The sequence below is a fragment of the Pteronotus mesoamericanus genome, unplaced genomic scaffold, assembly GCF_021234165.1.
Source record: "Pteronotus mesoamericanus isolate MK-2021 breed Mesoamerican mustached bat unplaced genomic scaffold, CSHL_Meso_final contig_24, whole genome shotgun sequence".
Classification (NCBI taxonomy): Eukaryota; Metazoa; Chordata; class Mammalia; order Chiroptera; family Mormoopidae; genus Pteronotus; species Pteronotus mesoamericanus.
In genome coordinates, this window is record NW_026555100.1 from 16,692,586 (window position 1) to 16,718,858 (window position 26,273).

At 39.5% G+C, this 26,273-nt stretch overlaps 1 protein-coding gene across 14 annotated transcripts in view; it reads left to right on the forward strand.

Moving 5' to 3' along the window:
* ANK3 (ankyrin 3) overlaps positions 1 to 26,273 on the forward strand; it is a 318,471-nt gene that overhangs the window by 214,141 nt on the left and 78,057 nt on the right. For 10 of the 14 annotated variants that reach the window (XM_054572740.1, XM_054572742.1, XM_054572745.1 and 7 more), the window contains 3 exons: positions 3,280 to 3,403; positions 8,415 to 8,517; positions 25,018 to 25,124. In XM_054572740.1, coding sequence (XP_054428715.1) covers positions 3,280 to 3,403; positions 8,415 to 8,517; positions 25,018 to 25,124 — 334 coding nt within the window. Of the gene's footprint in view, positions 1 to 1,244; positions 2,003 to 3,279; positions 3,404 to 8,414; positions 8,518 to 25,017; positions 25,125 to 26,273 lie in introns of those variants that run through there. The other 4 variants (XM_054572743.1, XM_054572749.1, XM_054572750.1 and 1 more) reach the window with 3 other exon arrangements.

The following is a 26,273-nucleotide window of genomic DNA, read 5'->3' on the forward strand; positions in this document are numbered from 1 at the left end:
ACATCTCAAGATGATGAGGGTGGAAGGAGTTCTGGAAAGAGTGAAACAGTGGAGAAATTAACTCAGATGAAGAGGAGGGGTAAAGGTTCCATCAAGAGAATGCACCTTATGCAATGGTTCAAAGTCTAAAAGACTTTCAGGAATTCTAAAGACTGAAATAATTCTAACAGAGGGCAGGATGGATGTGGAGGAGTGGCCAGGGAGAGGCAGGCAGCACATCAGGAGGAAGGACCCTTTTCATTGAGTGACAGTCATCGAATAAGGCTTTGCTAGATTGTTTGGATTTTAAGTGCAGTTGTGGAATACGGATTAAGGATTCAGACATTTTCTTCGTTTTTACCATGACTTTCCCTTCCATTCTTTACAGGTTGGAAATTGTTCTTTCACTTGGGAATATTTTTCAGTATGTTCCAGGCCAATTTAAATGGCTTCCCTCCTATTTCTACATATGTACAATGTTGATTACAGCCTGGCTGGTCAAATTAAAACACTAGGCATCATATTGTCTTAATATTCCATCAGTCGTTTGTTGTTATGGTTATTTATGCATTTACCCAGGAAAAAGAAATCCATTTCCCAGTTAGTTCTACAGATTTAAATATCTGTATATTTAGGTAAAGACCCATGAGATGGATGGACTATCATGAAAAAAGCGCTGCAAACTACCGACTTCCGCATGACAGCTTCAAACCCTTCACTTACTTTCTAGCCTAAGTCTCCAGTTACTCTGAGAAAGAGTACTGACCTTGCCTCTGCGGCGTACCCAGATGGAGGGCGCAGAAGTCCCGCTCAGGCTTAGTTTGCCTAGTTTTTTCCAACACTGGCCAACATAAACAGGGTGGAGCAGCTGTGAAGGCAGTGCCAGGAGTCCCAGAGAAAGAGAAACAATGTAACAGCAAAGTGACAGAAACACCTACCCATTGCAGCAAAGACCTCTCCAGCCCGCGCTCCACCCCGCGGCCCCGCCCGCCTCCAGGGACCTCTCAAGAGGGCGAGCCAGTTAGTTCCTTCGAGTGTATTAAAGAGTCTAAGGAGCCTGTGCCAAACAGAAAGCCAAACATCCACTCGCTTTTTCCAGGTGGTCTCACTTCTCCTTTTCCTCAAACTCTTGCTAAAAAGCAGCGGTGATGAGTGTGTTCTCATGAGCTCCTTGGAGAGTTACGGGAATCACTGTTTCTTCCCTCTGCCCCACAGTTTCACAACTTCAACTCAAGGGCAGGCCCTCCCTCTGTTTTTTTTTTTTTTTTTCTTTTTTTGTCCCTCCTTCCACCTGACAGGGACCATAAATAACCGAGGCTCCCGGTGTTCCCAGCCGAGAACAAAGTTGAAAGTTTGCCTGGAGCTCCCTGCCACTCCCCGCCAGGGCCACTTCTTTGTTTTCTTGTTTTTTCTCTACCTGGGTCGGCCAGCTCTTCATTCCTGTTGGGAAAGAGTCACCTCATAATTAAATGCAGCACCTCGCTTGCTGATTCTCCCTCGGTTTAGGGCTGTCTCGGTTACCCGGTTAGGCACCGAGCACTGGTATCAAATTACCGAAAGTCTACACTGGAGCTGCCCTCATATTTACATACAAATAACTCAGGGCTTGCATTTCTGTCACCATTCGGTCCTGCTAGAGGCTTGCCAGAGGAGTTTTTAATCCAATCAGAAGGAGCTTTAAAAGGATGTCTGCAGAGTGATCAAAAGGATCTTAATCTCAATTAAGAGTAGCCAGATTTTGGTGGTTTTGGTTTTTGGGGTTTTTTTTTTTTTTTTTGGTCTGAAATATTGAAAATCTTTGAACTCTGATGAGTAGCAAATGATGTGTAATTCCTCAATTGCCTACGAGGAGAAGATGCTGAGAGGAACTCGGCGGAGGTGGTGAAGACCGTGGATACAACCCAGGGATTGGTTTGTTTGGGTTGCTTTGGAGGTGGATTCTAAATCACTGGTTAAGGAATTCCTGGAAACATCAGGAAAACGCCTGATCAGCCCCGCCTGGTGGAAATGGCTTTACGACAGAGTAAGATCTTTCTTTAAGTTGTACTTGGTATGTGCTGTTTTTGTCTCCTGTGCGGGGAGTGTGCAAATTAGCCCAGTTGTAAATAGTTACTTAAAATTATCTCTTGGTCCTGGGTTGCAGGAGAAAGTTATTCTGTTTAGTTTTTACATTTGCAAAAACAGTAGTTGACAGTGTATTTTTAGACTTGATTGGTAGTTTAAAAGCTGAGCTCTTGTGGTTTCCTGAGTTTAAATGAATGGAAATTATAAACGGGACTGAGAAGGGAATTGGAAAATATAGCTGGAGCAGATGAATCACTTACCTTTGAGAAAATATAACATAGACGCTTTTGAAATCTTACCCGGCCAGCCAAGTTTGTGTCCAGAAAGAGAATGAGAGTCATAAAAAAGAGAGAGGGTTTGCCTGTTTGCGGAAGGAACTTTTCCACAGCCTGTGCTACATTTTGCAAGGATGGGAACCGTCACCGAGGGCAAAAGGCATCTGGAAAACCTGCCCTGTCACTCTTGGAATGTGGTTTTTCCATGTGAGGTCATGTTATGCATATGTAGCTAGTAAAAGTATTTTATGTGGTTAACTCTTTGTATCAATGGCTAAAGAGCAATTGATGATACATAGTCCCTTTTCCAAACTGCTGAAACCTCCATTTGATCTCCATAGAAGGAAGAGCTACTTTTCAAGAAGAGTTTAGACAGTGGGGCAACTGGACTGGGTTTTAATTGGATTGGTTTAGAAACGGTTGAAAATTGATATGATTCAGGGTTCCCCAACTGAGCAGTTATAGTTCAGATTAAGTAATTTGCTAGTTTCTTACCAAAGCCCCAAAATGAAATTCTGTGTGTGAGAAGACCACTTAAACAAAAGTCTCTTCCCACATATATTTCCAGACAAGTAAGGAAAGTGGTTTTAATTTTGCATGAACATCCATTCAGACAAGCTGCCCTCATCACAGTGAGTTGAGGACAACTCATTGACACACAAGATTCTTCTTTCAAGTTTGCCTGGGCTTGAGGGGGAGGAAGGAGATGGGGAAGTGTTCTAAAATTGGTACTTAACACTAGGAGCTCTTTCTGCTACTTAAATTTACTCTTGAAATTATGAACTAACCTCTGCCTATACTTTTTCCTGCTAAAGGGCAGTTACAAACATTACCCAGAGGTCAGGAGAAGATGACTGAGAGAAATGGGTGATTTGCTGATGACCAGAGGAGCGGGTTTCCCCACCACAGACCGTTTTCAAAAGGGCAGCTTCTGACTGTGGCTTGCTTTGTACATCCGCAGGTGAAGATGCGATGACAGGGGACACTGACAAGTATCTGGGGCCCCAGGACCTTAAGGAACTGGGCGATGATTCTCTGCCTGCCGAAGGCTACATGGGCTTTAGCCTTGGGGCCCGATCTGCCAGGTATTTTATTGTTGCTGTTTTTTCATAGGTAATTTAAAACAACCATGATTTGTCATAAACCAACATCATTTTCATTTTCCCCACTGTCCCCAAATGTGCTCTTTGGATGAGGTTATGAATTTGGTGAAATGTTCTCAACTCCAGTACATGCTCCGCAATTTTCTTTTGTGGTTTTCAGTCCTTAATTTTATGTGAGTGAACGTGTTAATTGTTTGTTCTGTTTTTTCCCACTTTGCAGCCACGCTTCAAGCATAGTAGCCAAAGAGTTCACAGACAAAACTGGGAGAACTGATCTGGGTTACATGCTTCAAAATTAAATTCTGTTCTATATTGAAAGAAAAATGTTATTTTCCAGTAATACTTATGTTCATTGTTCATTATTCTCTTTTCATTACTGAGAGAATAGTTCGTTATTGAGACTTAAAAGGGCATTTTTGTTTTAAAAAATTACATATTGTTTATTAGAATTGCCTGCCAAGAGTTTGAGTATCTCTTCTAAAACTCTGCCATTAGTTTGTTTACAAGGGACATGTTAGGAGTGTAACAGTGACTTACCAAGAGTCACAGACAGGAATAGTGGTGAATTCAATCCTTACAACTAAAGCGTAAAACTTTGGTATGTGGAAAACCTTGGCTCAGACCTGAGACTGGTTGAAAGAAACAGGACCTTGTCCAAAATTTGGGGACGTCTTTTCCCTGATTGGATTAACAGCTTGTTTGCTGACAGGTTATTTTAAAGCTAATAATTAAACCACCTAAGCCAGAGCCCCGGGGACATTTTCCTACAGTTTGAGTATTTGTTGTAAAAAGTTTCATTGTCTAATAGTAAATGGCACTTCCCACAAAGTAAACCTGAGAGTCAATTCTCAGTGTCCCTGATGTGGCCAGTTTAAATACTGAATTGACAGTTTGTTTTGTTTTATGAGTTAATCTTTTTTTAACAGAATTTGGAATCTCATGTAACCTAGTAGAATTTTTGCTTTATTTATATATAGTATATGGAAGACCTTGAAGTCTTCCTGTAACAGGTGTCATTAACAAGAAGGGGAAGTAACTTTTTATAATGTGTAATATTTCATGTATTAACAGGTAGCATCAAGTTATAACTGCAAATATGCAGAATATTAAAGGATCTCAAAGGAAGATTCTATTTAGAGATTTAATAGCTTTTGTAATCCAATAGCTAGCTGATTCCTGAGATAGTTTTTTATAAAAGGTAACATTTTGTGGATTATTCATTTGTATATAGAAAATTGTAGCAGCTGACAGCCAGTGAGTGATGAAACTGGAATACTGTGTCATAATTTTTTCCCAAGAAAGTTCTAAGGCTTTCATACTTCTGGTTTTGATTGCACCATTATTATTATTTGTTGCTGTTATATGTAACTCATTTTTTTTACATTGGCAACTCATGTTATGCTCAGAGGTAAATATAAAAATAAATCATAAAGCCAGTATGTTTAAAGGTACTGTTAGAGTATAATATTCTGAGTGTAACATTTAAAAAGTAATACATTAAATGTGTATCTCATTCAACCATAACATTTTTTTCTTTTTTCCCCTGTCTCATTTTTTTTTTTTTTTTTTGCTTTCTTCTACTGATTTTTTTCTAAAAATACTTTAAAATAGTCCCAAGATCAGGTAAGAAATGGCACTTTTCCAGTGTTTCTCTGCCCTTCCCTGACTCATTTTCTCGTTTTTCTTTTCTTCAGCATTGTGCTGTGCTGTGCTGTGCTGTGTTGTTCTGCCATGCGCTTTTTTTTTTTTTTTTTTTGCTCAGCTTTAGCAAATCAGTTTTGTGATTCTGAGGAAATTAGCAATTAGCAAGTAACTAAAAGTATGATAAGAAATATTACTATGCAAAATTGACTGAATACTGAAGGAATTTCTTTCCCTTAGCAAAGTTTGTATAGTGCATGAAGAAACTGGAGAAATTTCACTGGACATAAAAGTCTTGAAGAGCTGTTTGTTTGCTGGTTGCTGTTTTATTTGAGTTGTGTTAGGCACATTAGTATAATTTTAAGAATTCTTAGGCATGTGGTTTTCTAATACTTCCTGTATTTAACACTTAGGGTATACTGATGGCTACAAATAATATAGTTGACCTTAGTTAAAAACAATTTAATGCTTTCCAGATTCCCATGCAAATAATGTCTAATTTTAGTAGCTGAAATTACTTCTATGTATTAAGGATTCTGAGTGAAACTTGATGGATTTAATTGGCTCCATCTGTCTTTTGTGAGTTAGTCTGGAACAGTCAGGAATAAGAACTTTGACGTATAAAACGAAGACATCGTTCAGCCTTTCTGTGGGTTGCTCCCAATTCTGGGCTCTGTTCTGTAGTTGGCGTGCATATTTAAATTAAAAGAAAGAGACGATGTTTAAAACATATCAACAAATCTTATATATATTTAAAAAGTGAAATTAAAATAAGTATGTCATTTTTAAAAACATTTTTTGTCCACATCTACGGTAAAACTGTGCTCACATACCACCAATATTAATATATACTGTAGGAACTATAACGTAAAGAAATGAATGTTTGATGCTGAGAGTGAGCTTCTCAAATCACATCACTGGGGCAAAATAGAACCTCGCTATGAGTACGTAGAAGTTGCACTGTCTCATAGTGTAGCCCCTGGGTGACATGTCTATTTAGATTAAAACTAGTTAAAAATAAATAAGGTTAAAAATGGAGTTCTTCAGTCACTAGCCACATTTCAGGTGCACAGTGGCCACTTGTGACCTGTGGAAACTCCATTGGACAGTGCAGATTTAGAACCCATCCATCATCAGAAAAAGTCCTGTTGAACAGTGTTGAGTGACAGGGTAGAAAGAGAATTCCTGCTTCTAGGAAGCTTATAGTGTACTTGAAAGAATGTAAAAGGACTAGAAACAGGAATAACAGAAAGAAATGTTGACAACTGAAAGCAGGGGCCGGGAGGGGGGGCGCGGAGGAAGTGTTATGAGTCATGTGGTTGGGCACAGAAGGCCAGACTGACTGTGCAAGCGGTCAAGGTCATGTGGCTCACTAGGTGAGCTCCTCTATGCAGGGTAATGTTTACTTTTTTTTTTTTCACTTTTACATTCTGTTTCTAATATTTTGACTAGCTTATAATAGTCACTTAGTAAATATTTGCTGAATACACTAAATAATGGCTGTAGAATAATGGTTATTTTGGAATCTGAGATCCCTTTAAGATTCTGGTGAAAGCTAAGGCTCTAATCCTAGAAGAAGATACCTACCCATTTATGTAGACACTTAGAATAACCTGTAATTCAGGGGCCTCTGTGTATTGATTAAAAAAAAAAATACTTACTTTGGGTAATCTTTAGTATAGTAACTGAGGAGAGGAAAAGAAATCGTTTTGTGCAAAGCAAGGAGTCCTTCCTTATTTACCTCTTCTTTGCTCTTTTCCCCTGTCTAGTACACACAAGGCCAAGGCCGCAGTCTGAGTCTACTGGTAAAGATTCAAGCAGCTACATTTATATTCAGACAGTTCATTAATTACATAGGCAGTGACAGATGCCAAGTGCTATGGTCCTTGCCCCTATACCAAAAAATATGACACCAAGACAAAGGGGCTGTCTGCCACAGTAGCTGTGGGATGCCCCGTTGCTGAGGAGCCAATTCCAGACTGCAGCTAAGCGGTTTCATCCTCAGCTGCTTTCTTCCAAGGAAGACGGGGCAGGAAGCCTCAGGAAGCTCTGAAAAGCTGCCTGGGCACAGCCTACCATGGCAGGTGGGAGAGGGAAGCACGTGGGACACGGCCTGAAGCAGCTCCTCACAAGCCTCCATCCTTTGCGTTGCTGTGGGAGCACAGGGTGCCGGCCAAGGCTCGGGTCAGCCTGCATGTCCCATGAGGATATGTGCAGGGTTACCAGGGTCCCTTTCTCCATTGCCTTTTTTAAGATTGAGATATAACTGACAAATAATATTATATCGGTGTCAGATATAGAACATAATGATTCGATGTATGCACATATTGCAAAATGATTATCACAATAATTCTAGGTAACATCCATCACCACATAGTTAGTTTTTTCTCTTGTGATAAGAACTTTTAAGGTCTCCCTTCGCTGCTTTCAAATATGTAATGCAGTATTCATAACTATAGTCACCATGTATATTAATTATATTTCCAGGGCTTACTTATTTTATAACGGGGAGTTTGTACTTTTTGGTCACCTTCAACCATTTTACCCATCCTCCAGTTTTTAGTTTAGAGGTTAATCCCCCTGTCAGTTTTTAGTTTAGAGGTTAATATAGTGAGTGGCACTTCAGGACATAAGAAAACTTGCCCTCTGGGAAGTCCAGGGGCTGTGGCGAGGATTTGAAAGCAGCTAGAAAGGCAAAGAGTAAAAGGAGCCAGTAAAAAGAGAGGAGAGCAAGGAAAGAACACATAACCACACATGGAGCTGGAATTGTCGAGGCCAGAAAGCTGACAAAGAAGATCGTGTAAGACGTATTCACAACACTACTTACTTCCTTTCGATGCTTTCCCTGAGTAGCAACTATAAACCTCTTGATAAGTTAAATCCATATCTAGTTCCCAAAGACATATAAACAGAATGATTTATAGCAGACATAATTTCATTAAAGTGCGAGCTAGACAGATATGGACCAGAAGGAGAGGAGACCCTAATGTAAGGTTTTACCATAGAAAAATCTCGTTATCAGATCAGCTGGAATCATCTGGTTCTTCTCAGTTGTCATATTGGTTCAACTGTTACAGTGCAACATCCAAAATTGTTAGGCATTTCATCTTCTCACAGATTAAACACCGATTGGCCTAATGTTAAACAAAACCCGATCATGAGATTGTCTAAGCTTAAGAGATTTCCTCAAATATAAGGGATTCAATTTTCGACCTTTTCAAGAACAACTTTTGTTGATTTTTTTTTTTTTTTTTAGCCATTGTGCCTGTTCTTAAAATTGCATGCATTAATTTTCTTTTATTCATCCCATCATCATCCACCACTCTTGAATGGGTAACTGTAACTACAACAGCCTCCGCTCCTTCAGTTCGGATAGGTCCTACACCTTGAACAGAAGCTCCTATGCCCGGGACAGCATGATGATCGAAGAACTCCTTGTGCCATCCAAAGAGCAGGTAGGCATTCTTTCAAAAATATTCTTTGATTGTTAAACTGTCATTTTCATGTTTGAATCAAACTCTTTGTCCCATGACAAAAACTGTATTTCTGCATGTTTGATTTTGCATTTATAAATCTTCCTGTACTGCCAGTTAAAGAAAAACAATCAGTGATGCCATAAATGGAAATAGCCCTCTCTTCTTTGGGCGAGTCCCTAAAACCCCACAGAGAGAAACTCAAAGTCTAGGGAAGGTATGGATCCCTTTTCTCATTTCTAGGTCAAATCTACTCTAATTTCTAAAAGAGAGAGTTAATTGGTAGCTAAATTTGCTGACATTATCCACATGAATGTTTGATTTTGCTAAACAAACTTTGTATGCATGTTGGAATTTGCTAGAATTGTTTTCAGCAAGTAGTTAAAGATTAGATTCGTCGTGTTTTTGATCTTTTAGTCTTACAGCTGCCTGTAATAGGCCTTCTCAAGATGTGCAATATTGTGCTTTCTACCAGAATCTCTGCCAGGTTCACTTGGTGTTGTGTAATCTCTCTTTTTTTTTTTTCCCTAAATAATTGAATAGATAATTGGTTTAATACAAGAAGTCCTAGCAACATAGTCCTGAGCATGTGGGCTCAGGATGGTTTATTATTCTAGATACACATGATACCTGGTTTTATATTTGTAGTCATGTGTTGATGATGGATGGAACTGTTTGGACCATAAAACTAAGTTTAAAGGCGGCTTATAATATTTAAACAATGTAAATGATGAAATGATGCTGAATTTATTCTCTATGCAATGAAGGTAAATTGGAACAGATGAGTAAGTGAGTCACTTGTCACCAAGTCAGAGGTTAAGCAGCAGACAGTCAGACTTTGGGACTCCCACATGTCTGGAAATAGTGATTTCCAGACACACAGATGCACATTGTACTTCACAAGGACCTACAATAAACATTTTGTTACTTTTCATTCTCTAGAACATTTTTAGCAAGTGGGCCTTACAGAAGTGAATACAGTGGCTATTCACTGTTTTGTCAGACAAAGAACAACACCCTTTGTGGAATGATTACAGGTGCTATAGCATGTCATGGTTTAAGTGGGTGTTAACACTAAAAAGTCAGTTGTCTCAAACAGTGAAGCTAAGGCCTTGGGTGTAAGGTGTTACCCAGGTATTGGTTGAGATTTTCTGAAGAACTCTTTGCTTGGTTGGCTGTGGTCATTATCCTAGTCAGGTAATTCTGATCTCTTCATGTTCCCAATTGAAATGAGATAATAGTGGGTTTATTAATAATACTTACAAGTGTAGAAATGCCTGTTATTCTCTACGCCCTAAGAAAAGACCTACAAAACATACAAAATTGCAGGTGAAAAAAAAGTCCTTGGGTGTCAGTGACATTTTTCTCTAACATAAAACACATGCCTAGTTCTGTAATGGAATAGCGAATCCTTGATTGAACCTAATTTTGGTTTATATTTCTGAATACATATTTGCTTTGGGAAAAGGACCTGAATTTGGGACCATCACCATGACCTCACCATCATTGCCACCACCACCACCACCATGTCCCCATCACTGCCACCGCCACCTCCACTGCTGTTCCCACCGTTATCCCTGCCGTAGTTACGCTACCTCCCAAGTTCTGCTCATCAACCTTACAGAAAAACATGAATGTCTGCGATGCTGCAAGGTTACAAACAGACTTCTGAGGCTTCTCCCTCCATTAATTACCTATAAGTTTCTACCTAGACCTGCTTACTCAAGTAGAATGGAGGGGCAGTGTTTACTCAGAATGATGGATTTGTGAAAAAAGTTTTAGGATAAAGCAAAGTCTTGAGATAAAACTGATGTTCTTTTGTTCAGTTAATTCCTGCTTCAGTTTCAGAAGCACCTCTGTGGATGTCACAGCACTTCTGTCAAGCACTCAGGGGAAAGGAAGGTTCAGGACTTCTTGAAACCTTTACAAAGAAATCTTACTGATAACTGCAGAAGCAGCAAGTTGCTTTCTTTGATGAGGAGAGAATTTAATGGTCTGACAAGCGTTCCTTGTGGAAAGACCATCTTTAATGAGCATATAACCTTACTTCTGGCCACACACCTTCATGATAAGTTCACCAAAGATTTGGAAAAAAATATGAAAGGCATAAAGACATTTTAGGGACAGTTGGGGACATTTGAAAATGTACTAGCTATGCTTTTAGGAAGCTGTTAATTTTCTTTGCAGCATTAACAGTATTGAAGCTATACAGAGGAGTATCTATCTCTATTCCGGGGGTATGCATGCTGAAGTTTTCAGAAATGAATTAATTATTAAGTCAGCTATTTACTTTCGAATGATTCAGCCAAAAAGAAAAGGGGAGGGAGGAGAAAAAAGCAAGTGTGGCAAAATATTAATTGTTGAACCTAGGTGGAGTATATACAGGCATTCCTTAGACCGGTTTTTGAGCTTTATATTTATGAACACCTTCAGAATAAAAACTGGGAGGACAGGGAAAAACAGTTCCTGAAAGAGATACGTTAACCTGTTTAGTCCGTAGTGTCTCATTCATTATAGAAGCGAGAGAAAAAGCTAATTCCTCAAAAGAGAGGCTTTCAGAGGGAAGAGTCCAGTTACACTGTACAAGGCTGAGAAACATTTACTTTAGAGGTTCATTTACAGCCTTTGTATTGGGCTTTAAGTGCAAAAGCATATTTTATGTTTATCATGCCTCTAAAGCTATATTTGTAAATTTCAAAATGGAGTTTCTCCACAGTATTGATTTTGTTTAAAGCATGCAAGAAGTCTTCAGTATTTAGAATTCCTAAAGCTAAGTTGCATGACTTACTGTCAGATTTAAAACTGCCCTGTTTTTGTCCAGTTCAAGTTGCTTTGGCAAGTTAAGGCAGAAAAGGAATAAAAATTAACTCTCCGCACGCTGCAGTCTTTCAGCATGAGCACACCTCACCCACACAAAGCCTAGTTGCCTCTTTATTATCCCGCTGCTGATTAATCCGTTTGCACATTAACCACGGGTACAGGACAGTTGAGACCCGGGATACGCTGCGCAGGCCCGCCACCCCCTCGCTCCTAGGAGCTGTGCTGGTGGAAGGCAGGCGCAGAGGCCAGGGCTGGGGAGGGAGTGGGAAGTAAGCCTGTCCTCATTCCTTTATGGGCCTTAGTCAGGATTAGTCTGTAACCGCTTAATCCTTCCCCACCCTGCCCCAATTGAGGGTGGACTCTTCTTTTTTTTGTTTTGTTTTGTTTTGTTTTTACTGTGATATAGGGTTATCCATGAACTTCCTGTTCTTTCACCTTCCGTTTGCCTTTTAATCAAGAGCCACCTGTAGATATGTTTCTGAAAATTATATGTAAATAAATCACGTCTTGTATTTGTTGAAGATATTATTTAAAGCAGTGACTCTCAGCCCTGACCACTCATGAGAATCACCTGGAAAACATCTAAAAAGACAATGGCTCAGGTCCTGATTCAGCGAACCGGGTGAGGCTTGGGCACTCGGCTTTTCAGTGCACCTGGAATCGGAAGCCTAGTGGGAGTTCTTCGTTGGGAGCAACATTGGTGTCCTCTGTGGCTGTTTGCAAAACAAGATGCCCACAGAATCAGAATTTCTCTCACTGGGTTGCTGGGCAATGTGTGTTTCTATAAAGCTCCACAGGTGATTCTAGAATGCGCCTCTAGATAGGAATCTCTGATTCAAAGCACTCTGACCAGGATCTTGTATGTTGGTCAGTCAACACCTAATGTATTTGTGTTATAAGCTTAGATTTGTCTATGTCAGGCTGTCTTAGAGCCATGTCTGTCTGTGCTTGGAAGCATTCCTTTCCCTATAGGCAGGAAGAAAGAAAGGGATGACTCTAAGCTGAAGCCCAGTTGTCAAAGATGAATAGAACAGACTGGTTCTTTTTTACCTTCTGACGTCATTATTTAACCCTCTCCCCCCCCCCCCCCCCCGCGTGGCTTACATTGCTGTGTGTGATCCAGGTCAGCCAGTCCTCATTCCCTCAATGGAGTGCTCGTCCTGAGAGGCCATAAGCATCAGGAAATAGGGTGGTAATGCTTATGGTAAGAGTGGTGAAAACTAATTTTGAGTTCTTACTATGTAGCAGATACTATTCTAAGAGTTGTGCTAGCACTAACTCATTTACAGTTCACAAAAATCCTATGAGATAATTTCTTGGCTCTATTAAAAAGATGAAGAAACTCAAGTGCACAGACAGCTTCAGTAATTCTCCCCAGGGGACATAGCTGGTAAATGACAGTCACTGGCCATCTGGCTCCAGAGCGCCCCCTTTCAACACTAGTCCACTCTTCCACCACGCATCTGCACTGCTCAGTGTGAGTGAGAAGGAAGCCAGCGAAGAGCCCAAGCTTTATTCTCCGTCCTCCGAGAGTTCATACTCACTAGTATTCTTCTTGTGGGTATGGTACCATCATCTTTATCCATTTTTAGCATGAAAGATTATGTTTAGACATGTGTTCCTCATTATGCTTATTTCTAGCTCTAATAATAGGTTCTTATTTAATGTGCTTTAAAGGGAACTGACAACTTATATTCTCCAAGTTATGAAAATTATGGAGAAAATGATTCTGCTTAAAATTATGGCATCTAAGACATCATTAAAGGAATGGAAATATTTGACCTTTACACGGATGTGAGGTAGAAGGCATGATAGTGGTCTAAAAATATTTTGCATGCTAACTAATTAATTACACTTCCTTTGAATGACCCTAGATATAGTTCTAAGACCAAGGGATGTATTTTGCCAGCGGAAGCATTGAACTCAATATGATTTCTGGTAGTTATTCAAGGATGCAGAAATCCCTTACGAGGCATGGGCTGTTTTTGCCTGCATGCACCGATTCTGCTTTCTGTTGGTGGCAGTCATAGGACCTGATACTCAAACCCCAGCCCCTGCCATCATTTCTCAGTCAATGTAATTTAGAAGAAGTTGAAATCGCTCCCTCTCCTCGAAAAAGGAGCCCCTTTCAGAGCATCCCTTTTCCTAGACCGCAGTAATTATGTTAGGGTGAAATGTAAAATCTGAGCCGGTGCAGTAAGACTTAAATTCGAGGCTTTGTCTAGCCTTTTGGAGATTGCTAAGCTGTAAGATAAAGTGAATCCAAAGCTGCTGGGGTTGGAACTTGGAGACCCAGGGTACCTGCATCTTTTGAGCCACGGCTGGATTCAGCCATGCCTGCAGTTGGTGCCACCCAGGCTTTCCCGCTCTATAAGCTGGTAAATTAATCTCAATCTACTCCTCCACCCTGGCCCCTGGGGAGAGGGTGTCTTCAACTAGTTTAATTTAGGTTTCCATCCTCACTAACATGCTTTCTGTTGGTGGTCATCAGATCCATAATGAACAACAACATATCAAAGGCAATGTACAAAGTCTCCTATCATCTTAAAGTGCTACTCAGCATTGAGATTCTATTACTTTATGCTTTCTCTCTAAAAATAAATCTGATTTTACCAAAATAAAAAGAAAATGAGCTATGATTTAAAAGAATAGCTATAGAGTCGGATGTTTCCAAGTGAAAACTTTTAGAAAGGCGTTCTTTGCCAGTTGATCACTAAGGAATGAGCACCTTCCCCTTCCTTCCCGCTCGGTTGAGACAGAGGCAGATAGAGAGGCGAAAAGGGGAGAGTGGGGCAGCTGTTCCGCCCGTCCCCCTCTGAGCAGATTGCTTTCATTTGGCAGACTTTCCCTTTCAGAGCAGACTGGCCCAAGTGTTTATGCCTAAGGGGACAAGTGGCAGGGGCTTCAAAGGGCCACCAGTTTAGAAGGTTTAACTGAAATAGCATGCAAAAAGCTGCATTGGTTGTTTGAATGGAACCGTGAAGATGGTTCTGTGGTTAATATCTGAGGCCTTATTATAGCCTCCTTGTACCTGGGGGCAACTGTCACATCGTAACTCACTTACCTCACAGCCTAGGATTCCAGGTCCTTTGAGTTACACGTGGCCTTTTTTTGAAGCGAAAGATGATCTCATGTCTATTTAGTCATATACTGAGTTATGTACTACTTGATATGTTAGTAAGTCATGTGCAAGGCATGTTGGAGGGTTATTCAGGAGAAATTTCTCTTCTATTTTTTCAAGACCTAGCAGTTTTCACTCATCTCAGTAATAGAAAAGGAGAAGAATGCCTAATCCAAAAGCTGGTTATGCTAACAGGTTTCTTCGTCTACCTCTCAACCCTATTCCACACCCCCCGCCAAACACATACCCACATATGCACACACCCTCCCCCACAGCAGCAGATTTACCTTCCTATGTCTTTCATTTAAGCTAATTTCTAAGGGGCTCTCAAAAATGTGCATGGTGGCAGAAGGTAGCCAGGCCGGGATTGAAGATTTGCTAGAGATAGCCCCTAGAAGATAAGCACTTTTGACTAGTGACATTTAATATGCTGCTTTTTCTCTTCAAAGTGCTTTGCCAGCATTACTCAGGTGATCCATTCCACACTTCTGGCAGATTCATCAGCAAGATTACAGATTTTTCTTTTAAGGCAGAGAAGTTGGTGTTGTGACTTAAAGTTAAGGCAGTACAGTTTGTTTAGACATCTTGAGCTGGATGTTGATGTGTTAACATCTTAATTTCCACCCTGACCTTGATTGACTTTATTTTGTTGAAGTTGAAAGCTAAGCTACCTTGAAATCAATCAGATTTGGAAATCCCAAAGAACCTAGCTTCATTATGGTTTATATAATAATTTTAAATAGGTCTTAAGTGGTAATAATAGCTGACTTCCAGAAAAGAATTACTTAAAAAAAAAAAAAAGACCTGCTTTAGTAAGTCTTTAAGTTCTATTTTATTTTCTTGCTTGGATCAGGCTTTCTTCAATGGAATCCACTTTTTAAGCTATATAACATGATGTTTTGATGTATGTATACACTGTGAAATGATTACCACAATAAAGCTAATTAACACATCCATCACCTTCCATAATTATTATTTATTTTATGTGATGAGAACACTTCAGATATACATCTTAGCAAATTTCAAATATATAATACATTATCATTAACTATAGCTACAGTGCTACACATTAGGTTTCCAGAATTTAGTCATCATATAACTGAAAGTTGATTAAGTAACCCTTTGATTAATAACTTTCCTTTTCCTCTAGCCTTCAGCCTGTGGTAACCACCATTCTTGTTCTTGTGACTATGAATTAGACTTTTTTTTTTTTTTTTTTAAAGATGGCACTCATTTCTTGAAAGAATATTTGCAAGTAGTTGTGCTGGATGTCCAAACAGACCTACTCTCTATTTTGGTACTAGTTTGCCATTTCTTTCATCCAGTATCCACGCTGTCAATCACAATAATTTTAAAACACCTGCCACAACATTTTATTAAATGGATTTTCTCATTGCATGCTTTTAGCCACCTATGGATTAGGTATTATCATTGCCGCTTTATAGACCAAGACCCTGGGACATTTCACTTAACCTAGTGTCACATTGGGTGGCATTAGACGGTAGAGCCGAGAATAGAATCTCAGTCTGACGGCTACTTGAATTCATTCTGCTGATGACCGCTCAACCACAGGGCGACTCTAGTAACGGAAATACAGCAGATCTGAGGAAAGCACAGTCCCCTCAGGAAGAGTTGTGTTATTTTTTAAAAAATAATTTTTATTGTATTTTTTCATTAGAATTTAGTCCCCTTATACCTCCCTCCCCCATAATCACCACACTGCTGTCCATGTCCGTAAATCCTTTCTCCTTTTTGGTCAGTCCCTCTACACCGCCCCCCGCCCCTGCCGGGCTTAGCCATCAGCATGCTCTCCATCTGAGTCTTGTCTCTATTTTGCTAGTTAGTCCAGTTTGTTCATCAGATTCCACATATGAGTGAAATCATACAGTATTTATCTTTCTCTGCCTGGCTTATTTCACTTAGCATAATGTTCTCCAGGTCCATTCATACTATTGCAAAGTATTAAACTTTCTTCCTTCTTATAGCCGTGTAGTATTCCATTGTGTAAATGTCCCATAGTTGTTTTATCCACTCATCTACTGGGAGACACTTGGGCTGCTTCCGTATCTTGACAATTATAAATAGTGCTGCAATGAACAGAAGGGTGCCTATGTTCTTTCAAATTAATGTTTTGGGTTTCTTTGGATGTACTCCCAGAAGTGGGATTGCTGGGTCAAAAGGCAGAGCCATTTTTAGTTTTCTGAGGTATCTCCATGCTGCTTTCCACAGTGGCTGCTCCAATATGCATTCCCACCAACCGTGCAGAAAGGTTCCTCTTTCTCCACATCCTCATCAGCCCTTGTTGTTTGTTGAGTTATTGATGACGGCCATTCTGACAGGTGTGAGATGGTATCCCATTGTGGTTTTAATTTGCATTTCTCTGATGATTAGTGACATTGAGCATCTTCTCATATGTCTGTTGAATGTTTAGACAGGTATTTGTCACAGCCAAAATACCCCTGTTGCTTGTTAATCCCTGCTGGACTAACATCTCTGTAGTCTGGCAGGACATGTGCTATCCTAAAAAGCTTCACAGATGGCTGTAATGTTATATAAATTTAAGAAATAAATTATCTTCCCTTCTAAAAAACTCTGGAAGAATTAGAATTATTATTATCTGTGTTTTTATTTGCCTAGCAATTTTGAATTTCCAAATAACTTTCATATTATTTGGGTCGTTTCATTTTCTCAGTAAATTTGGGCAGTTGATATTATCTACCTATTCCCCTGATGCAAGAATGGAGGTTCGGTGAGGTTTTTATGACTTGCTGTTTACTGGGCTATGAAGTGATGCAGCCCAAGTCATCTCTTCTTTGTCTAAGGGAACTGACACCCACGTGAGTTCCCCCTTCCCCGGCCCTGGCGAGGCCACCGACTAATCTGCTGGCTTCCAGGGGCAGCAGAGTTGACAGACAAGAACCTTAACTGCTGTCATCCAACACTGGGGGTTGACAGCCAGCAACCTGGAGAATTATCTAATATTGGAGTTAATTAAACTTCTCTTTTCCTTGCAAATACTCTCTTGTCTCCCGCCTCTTTTCTTCCATGCCTGGACATTTATTTCTAGACCTGGGCATTTGGGTGTGTCCTCATTTGTAAGGCCAGTATGTACTTGTTCTCCTCTTTCCTCTGATGAATAGGGCTAGTGAGAAACTATTTTTGGAAAGTAGTAAGCTCTTGGAGACAATGATATCATCATTAGTCAGGCTTTGGACTCTAGTGAATAATGTGCATTTTGATTTTACTAGTATCCTTGACATTACTGCCAAGAGGAAAAACGATGTGCTTATTTGTATCATTTTTGATATAGAAGTATAAGGTCTTATTAAGCCAATCCGAATTTTTCCTTAACGTACTGTTCTACTAAAGCCACTCAGTGCTGGTGTTGGCCTTGTGTTGTCAAATGTTGGAAGGCTCTCTGTGAACTTCAGTTTCCTCATCTGTTAAATAGGTATAATATTACCTCCCAAGAGCTATCAGGTTCTGAGGGTTCAAAGAACAAAAAAATGGAAAAGACCTAGTGATATTGCTATTAGCATAGCAATTTAAATATTTTTTGAGTCAATAAATAAGACCTAGGCATTTATAAGATGCATTCTTTTAACTGAATGGGCTCTCTCGATTTGTCGTATACAACTGTAAATGATTATTGCTGACACTGGAATACTTTTGTATTCCACAGATTACCAGATGTTAACAAATGAGCTAATATAAATGAAAGTCCTTGGAAAAATAGAAACTACTACACGTATGAGCAGAAGTCATAGTTTCAGGCCAACACTTGTTTTGGTGCCAGATTTTTAATATATATTTTCATTTAATCTCCCTATCAACCAAACCTTAATTTGAAAATAAGAACACTGAGACTGAGAAAAGTTAAGAAACATGCTAAGGATCATAAAACCAGCAAGGAATGTTGGGCATCTCCAAAGGACTTTCAATAAACTAAGATAAGGAAAGGTCAAAGGCAAAATACTATATATTTTTTATTCCCACTGGAGGCCAGGTTGAGGCTTAGTATCTGAGCCAAATGGACCAGCTAACTAAAACTGCAGAACTGACAGACGTCCTAGCCAGTGGCCGGCCTCACCTGCCCAGGGCAGGCATACCCCTCACAGAGACAGATTCAGGGAGCAGAGGAGGGTATCTGAGCTCTGTAACCAAGTCAGACCTTAGTGGGTAAAAACTGGCTCTGATCAGAGTCTTCCCAGCTACTTTTCCCATATTTACCACTCAGATAAATCACTCCACATTTCAAGGGCCAAAAGGAATATAAAGGGACAGGGAGCGACCCATACTTACACAATGGAGCTGCCATTCCAGAATGGAAAACTAGGAGTGGGAAAGAAATGTTCTCCATTAGCAAGTGGCAAAGGCAGTTTTCAGATCCAAGTCTGTGACTCAACGTCAAAGCCAAGTTTTTCCATTAAACCCTGGGAACACCCCTACTTGCTGTGGGAAACTCAAGAGCCAACTCTAGTTCATCTTTTTTAACCATCTTCACATGTGGTATCCTATTTATTATTTTAAATAATAAAAGCTTTTTGTTGGTACCATGGTGCCATGCACAACATGTCAGAACATTTCAAAATTCGTATTGTCTATTAAAATTAGTTAACAATTCAAATTTCACATTTTAGTTTTATAAGTAAATGATAATCTGTAGAAATAAGTATTCAGAGATAGATAGCTTGAAAATGAAACTACCAATTCGTTCTCCTATAAAAACCAAAGATTTAGTTGAATTACCTTATTTTTTATTTAGATGAATGCACTGTAGTAAGAGCATTTTGTTTGTCAGTATTGTGGTTATTACAATTATTAATTCCGCACATAAACCTAAGCAGACCTCTATGAAAAAAAAAAACTGGGGCAAACATTGGAACATATAGCTGATAATAAAGAACAAGTGTATTTGTTCGTTATACATCATTTGTGTTATGATGAAGTTTCAGTGAGTGGCGAAGAATTGCGAGAGGAAAGGAGTTGGGAATAACTTGAAGGGATGTGGAATCCCAATGTGCTGGCACATTCCAGCCTTGATAAATATTGCATGATGGCAGTGATACCTTTTTGTGCGATATAATTCATTGTTTCAATAATTAATGTCACTAGTGCATGTTCCTAAGAGTGCCAAAGGTAAATAATTTACTGTAATTACCAAAGAAAAGTGATACTATTTATTAGAACTTTTTTTAAAAAGATTTTATTTATTTATTTTTAGAGAGAGGAAGGGAGGGAGAAAGAGAGGGAGAGAAACATCAATGTGTGGTTGCCTCTCGCTTGTCCCCTACTGGGGACCTAGCTCATGACCCAGGCATGTGCCTTGACTGAATCGAACCAGCGACCTTTTGGTTCACAGGCCAGTACTTAGTCCATTGAGCCACACCAGCCAGGGCTGTTTACTAAAACTTTTTTAAAAATGAGAAAAGTAACCTCAAGGCCTCAAATGCAAAAGTTGTAGTTTGCTAAAAAAATACCAAGAGCAGCACCGCCTACTTTGTACTAAGTATTTTGCCCTATTCTGAAGGTCGATTAGTTGGAGTGTCCAAAAGTCAGTAAAATCAGTAAACAAGGCCATACTAAAATCAACATCTAATCTTTGGTTTACCCATATAGAATTTGGAAACTTTCTGATGTGATGTATTTTGGGGTTAGGACCTTTTTTCTGTGGACTCCTATTAATACCATTGGGTGCACATTCATCCACTGAATGTGCCCTCTCACATTGAGTGCAGAGAAAATTGTTCTGCATTCTAGATTGGATAGTGACTTGCATGTAAGTGCTCTACGATTATTTTTTTCAATTTGATTGCAGGGCTTTTAAAAAAGCCTTTGTAATTCAGAGTAATTCTTTAAAATTTGTTTTATTATTATCAAAGTTACACAGACTTTGGTAATAAAAGTCATGCCATTTTCCAAGACATACTCATTAGGGGAAATAAAAAATTTCTTCCATATAAACTTTCAGCCCCCAGTCTCTCCAGAGGCAACTGCTTAGTGTACCTTTTAATGACTCATATATTTTCATGCCTCTAAGTAATACGTATGTTGCTTCTTTTTGGCTTTTCCTCATTTGAGGAATTATTTATTGAGTCCCCAAAATGGAAGATGAAGCTTTAATTTTTTAAATACCTCTTCTCTCCTGCCTGTTTTCCCATTCTCCTATTTCCCCAAGCAGTTATATTTTATTTTGGTTATACCAGTATGTGGTCGGTGCTTCTATAATTATATCTATGTAAATGTTATTTACAGATGTGAAATATATTATGGTTGCATTTTCTCTCCAGCACAGTATTTTGCTTTCCCTAGAATTTTACATTTGGTGGTGTTCTCTGTACAAATCACTAGTTCAACCCACAAATTCCTCCCCAGTTGTTCAAATCTCCTCTCAATATGTTCACGCTTGTTAGGTGTTTAGTAAATTTCATCTACTTAATTTATCTCTCCTAGAGCTTTCTTACTTGTCAGATTCCTGGTAGGCACACTGCAACAGATGTCCTCCTGTTTCCTCCTCTGTTGTCACCATGAAAATTCCCTGTTCTTGTGTTACACCCTGTGCCTTACTCCTTAGTTGAGTCCTTCAGTTTGGTGGAGTACACCTTTCAGTAGTTTCCTGTACAGAGTGCAGCAGATATACTCGTATGTATAGAGAGAGAGAGGTTTCATACAGTTCTATTCTTAATTCTATGCTCATACTTTTTTTTAGCTGGTTATAGAATTTTGGGTTGAAAATCATTTCTTCTTAGAACACTGAAGAAATTGCTTCATTGCCCTTAACTTCCGTGTTTTCTCTGAAAAGTCTGGTTGAAGTGTGCCACCTGTGTCCACTTTTTCTCTTTAAGTGTGGAGAATCTTTCTGTGTCTCCAAGCTCTGAAATTGCACAATGATGCACCAGAGTCGGGTCTGTACTTCTCTGCGGTGCTAGTCCCTCTATGGGTCCTTCTCCTCTGGGAACTCAGGTCTTTGGCTCTGGGAAAGTTTCTTGGGTTATTTCCTTAATTTCTTCTCTATTTTGCTATTTTTCTCTTTCTAGAATTTTTTTTTTTTTTTGAGAAGGGAGAAGATTTTAAATTCCTAAACTGATTTCTCTACTTTCTTCTATGTTCTCTCCTACTTTTTATTTTAAGTAATATTGCCCTAGTTTCTAAGCATTCTTTTCAACTTTAATGCTATCGTATTTGTTATTTTCTTTAAGTTCTGTCATTTAATGGGTTTCAGTATGAAGCAGATATTTAACAGGACAAAATTGAGATCTTATTTTTGGTCTGTGGGATAATATATCAGATTTAAAATATTTTTAGCCATTCTCTCTTTAAATATGGCTTCTGTCTTATTCTCCTCTTCTAAATTACACTTACGTTAAAATTTTTCACTGTATTACACATGTCTCTTACTATTTTCTGTATTTTTCTATTCTTTTTAAAAAACCTATCCTTATTTTGTATGGTTTTTCATTTATGCTTCCAATTCACTAACCTCATTTTCTACTTTGTCTAGTCAAGAACCAATACTGTATTTAGAACTAGACAAATACCCATTTGACTCTTTCTTACATACATTCCAGGGCTCTGTTGAATTATCCTCCTTTTATTTTCCTTTTTCTATCTTTTCCCCTATTTTCTTAAACACACTAATCATAGTTATTTAAAGTTCTTATTAGCATACTTCTAAATGTAGCATGACCTGGGAGTCTGTTTATAATATCTGGGTTTTGGGGTTTTTTTTTTTCTGTTTTTGTTCATATGCTCTGGCCATGTGCGGCAACTTTTCATTGCATGCTGAACGCGAAGTGTAAAACAGATGCAGACACAACACACCCGATGATGCAGCCCTCGGCAGAGGATTCACCCTCCCTCTGCTAGGCAGACGGTAGTGGCTCATTATTTAATCCTATTAAGAGTCTGCTGAAATGAGGCTGGTTGGCAGCTGGGGTACAGCTGAGACTACCCCTGGTTTGTCCCTAGTCCTTCAAGGTCTTTACTTGAAATTCTGGTGTGATTTTCAACTCTCCTCTGCAGACAAGTCCCAAACTTAATTTATTTCTCATGAAACTACCAAAAAATGTTCCATGTGCCTTTCAGAGATTTTCTGGTAAAGTTTTCAGTTCCCTATACTGCATGGCCCCCAGAATTCAACCAGTGTTCTTATGGAAAGCACGCTTGAGGCCACCCAAGTCTCCCCTAAACTTCTTTGAATCTTCTGTTCCCCGGCAATTGTCCCTGCAAGTACAAAAGCCCAAATTTTGTCTGCACTGGTTATTGACAAATGCCCAAGTTAAAAATGGCAACAAAAAGTCAGCTCAACTGTTTAAGATCTTCCCCCCTCCAGAGAACAGCCCCTCCAGTTCATGCCTCAGCTGTTCTCCGCTGCATCCTGAGGTGATTTCCATATTTATCTGGTGTGCTTGGCAGCAGCACCAGGCTACTCTGCCCCACTTGGAAACGGAAGTCATCAAGATTGATTTTTTTTTTTGAAATGTGGGAAGGAATTTTATAGTTGTATGATTAACTTGAATATGTGTTGAAGTGTTTAAAATCATGGTTAGAATTATTTTCTGACTCCTCTTACTATGCCAATTACTCAAGATGCTTTCTTAAGAGATTGAAATAACATAGCATGTCAACAAACTTTATATTTTAATTCTTTTTTATTAATTATGCTATTACAGTTGTCCCAACTTTTTCCTCTTTGTCCCTCTCTACCCAGCACCTCCCACTTCCTCAAGGGATCCCCCCTCTTTTGTTCATGTCCATGGGTTGTGCATATAAGTTCTTTGGCTATTCCATTTCCTGTGCTTGCTTTTAACATCCCCCTGTCTATTCCATAACTACCAATTTGTACCTCTTGATTAAGAGGTACTGATTGGATGTCTTTTTCTTCCTTATGTTCCAAATCATTGATTTGATTCTTGGCTTCATTCACTCTCCTGTTGATTTCCTATAAATTGTTCTTTTTTTCAGTTAGTGTATCCTTCGTTTCTCACTGGAGTTCACTAAGTTCCTTGAGCATCCTTATAACCAGTGTTTTGAACTCTACATCTGATAGATTTCTTATCTCCATTTTGTTTATTTCTTTTTCTGGAGTTTTGTTCTGTTCTTTCATTTGGGCCCTGTTTCTTTGTCTCCTCATTTTGGCAGCCTCCCTGTGTGTGTTTCTATGTATTAGGTAGAGCTGCTTTGACTCCACGTCTTGGTAGTGTGGCCTGATGTAGTAATTGTGGTGTAGGGTCCAGTGGTACAGCCTCCCCTGTCCCCCAAGCTGGGTACTGGAGGTGTGCCCTCCATGTGGGCTGTATGTTCCCTCCTCTTATAGATGAGTTTTGATTGCTGTTGACAGGTCAATGAGAGGGATTACCCAGCCCAGACCACTGGTAGGATTGGCTGTACCCCTGGATAACAACAACCTCCCTCTGTGGCTTGTAGAGGTGGTTAGGTGGTGCTCTGATGTGGTCTATAACTGTTCACTGGGTGCACAGGCTCTGGGGTTTCCCAACTGGTGCAGGCCAAGGTCAGCCTCCACCTGTGTTCTGTCTGGGGCCACTCAGCAAGAGGTACAGGGAGCTTGGCTGAGTGCATTTATGAAAGTCTGAAGCTTGTGCCTAGCCCAGCCATTGATACGAAAAAGCCACTGTTACCAGCTTGAGTGGGCCTGTAAGTTGGATGGGGCGGACCCTTAGGAAATCATCAGGGCAGGGCTTACCACCATATGATCCAGACTCCAGACTGATAGAAACTCAGATGGTGCTGCCACACTGTGGCTCTATGTTGGGGAGGGCTCAGAAAAAGAAAAATGGCCACTCTCTGCAGTTCTGTCTGGGAGAAAGCTGTCACCCAGCTCTCACGCTGATGCCAGACACTTACCTCCTCCCCATATGCCACTGGTGCCCTTCAAGGTGTTGCCCCAGTAGTGGAACCCAGAGGGAGTGAGTCTGAGCAAGTCTTTTATACACAGGCCCTCCAAGAGGAGGTGCCTGAGAATCCTGCAGTTTCTTCTGTTGACCCAACCCCACTGTTTTCTACAGTCAGAAGTTATGAAGACTTCTCTTACTGGCACTGGAACCCTGGTCTGAGTGATCTGGTGTGGGGCTAGAATCCCTTGCTCCTAAGATATCCCTCTATTTTATACCCACCACATGTGGGTTTAGAACCAGACTATTCCATGTCTCTTTGTCTCCTCCCCTCTGTCCCTCCTATTCCTCTGGACAAATGTGGTTTCTTTAATTCCTTAATAGTTGAACTTCCATACAGCTTAATTTTCTGACAATTCTGAGTGGTATTTGTCTTGTAGTATAGCTGTAATTTTGCTGTGGTTGTGCGAGGAGGTGAGCCACATTTACCTATGCCTTCATCTTGACCGGAAGTCTCCAATTTTCTAATTTTTGAAACATCAATGTAGACCTGTAGTAAAGTATGTAAAAATTATTTATTTTGAACGTTAGACTATCTGTACTTACAGAGACATATGGGTATATATTGTAAGTTCCGAGAAGCCATTGTCTGTGTGGGTTGTTAATGCAATCTATCATTTTATTTTTCAGCATCTAACATTCACAAGAGAATTTGATTCAGATTCTCTTAGACACTATAGCTGGGCTGCAGACACTTTGGACAATGTCAATCTTGTCTCAAGTCCTGTTCATTCTGGGTAAGTGACCTAGAAGTCATTTTTCTTTATACTATTAAATTTAGATTGCATTTAATATTTGCAGTTATAAACTCACTGACAAGCTTCATATGTATGAAATATCAATCTTCTCTAGGACTTCACTAGTGAGTGTATGTAGTATATTTATAAATCATTAGTAGATATTTTTCTAAGCAAATTTGTATATCTATTTTTATTAATAGAAGTACAGAATTAGAAAAGAAATTTATTAAAGTTTTGGTGCCTAAAATTTTCCTGGGTATGCTGGTACATTTCTAGGTCTTCAATTTTCTTTTTCAATTAAAACATTTAAATATAGTCATTTCTCTCAACTTTATTCAAATAAGGTTTTTTCCTAAGTATCTGATTTTCCCTTTCTAATAAAAATAAATAAATATATAGGTATTTCTATTAACTTACCTCACCATTTTGTTACCAGTGTTGGGGTTCCTGGGTTCCCCAAGATAGAAACTGAGAGGAAACCCAAGACAGATTTTATTAAGCTTATGCTCAAGCACAAGGCAGCACAGAAGAAAGGAAGGTCCTCTGACTGGCTCAGGGGCTGGCTCTGCTTGGCTGCTTTTATAGGTTGGGGACAAAGCAGACAGGCTTTTTGAAAAAAGAGGAGGCTTGCAGAATTTTCCATTTCAGGGTCAGGTAACTTCCTTTTCCAGCTGTCTAGTCAGTGACTACCTTTCCACCTGACACTGTGGGGGCACGATGGCAGACTGCTCATTACCGCCCCCCACAGGAAGGCTGGATAGCAGTCAAACCTTGATCAACTAGGAATATAGTTTAAGCAAGTAGTTAGAAGGGAGATAAAATCAGCTACCTCTGGATTTTTGAGTATGGTGTGGAAGGGTGGTGACATATTTGTGGTCCGCTTATCCCAAATTCCTTCTGACCATGTAGTCCAGCAATTTTCAACCTTTTTCATCTCATGGCACACATAAACTAATTACAAAAATTCTGCTGCACACCAAAAAATATATTTTTGCCAATTGGACAAAAAAAATAGGTAAAATTTTTATTCATTCACTGGTACGTTGGTTGTGTTGGCTATTGTCATTTTTTTTTGCTTGATAACGTAAGGGAAAAGAGGTCAGTGTCCCTGACTACATTGAGTCAGGTATTACTTCTTTAAAAATT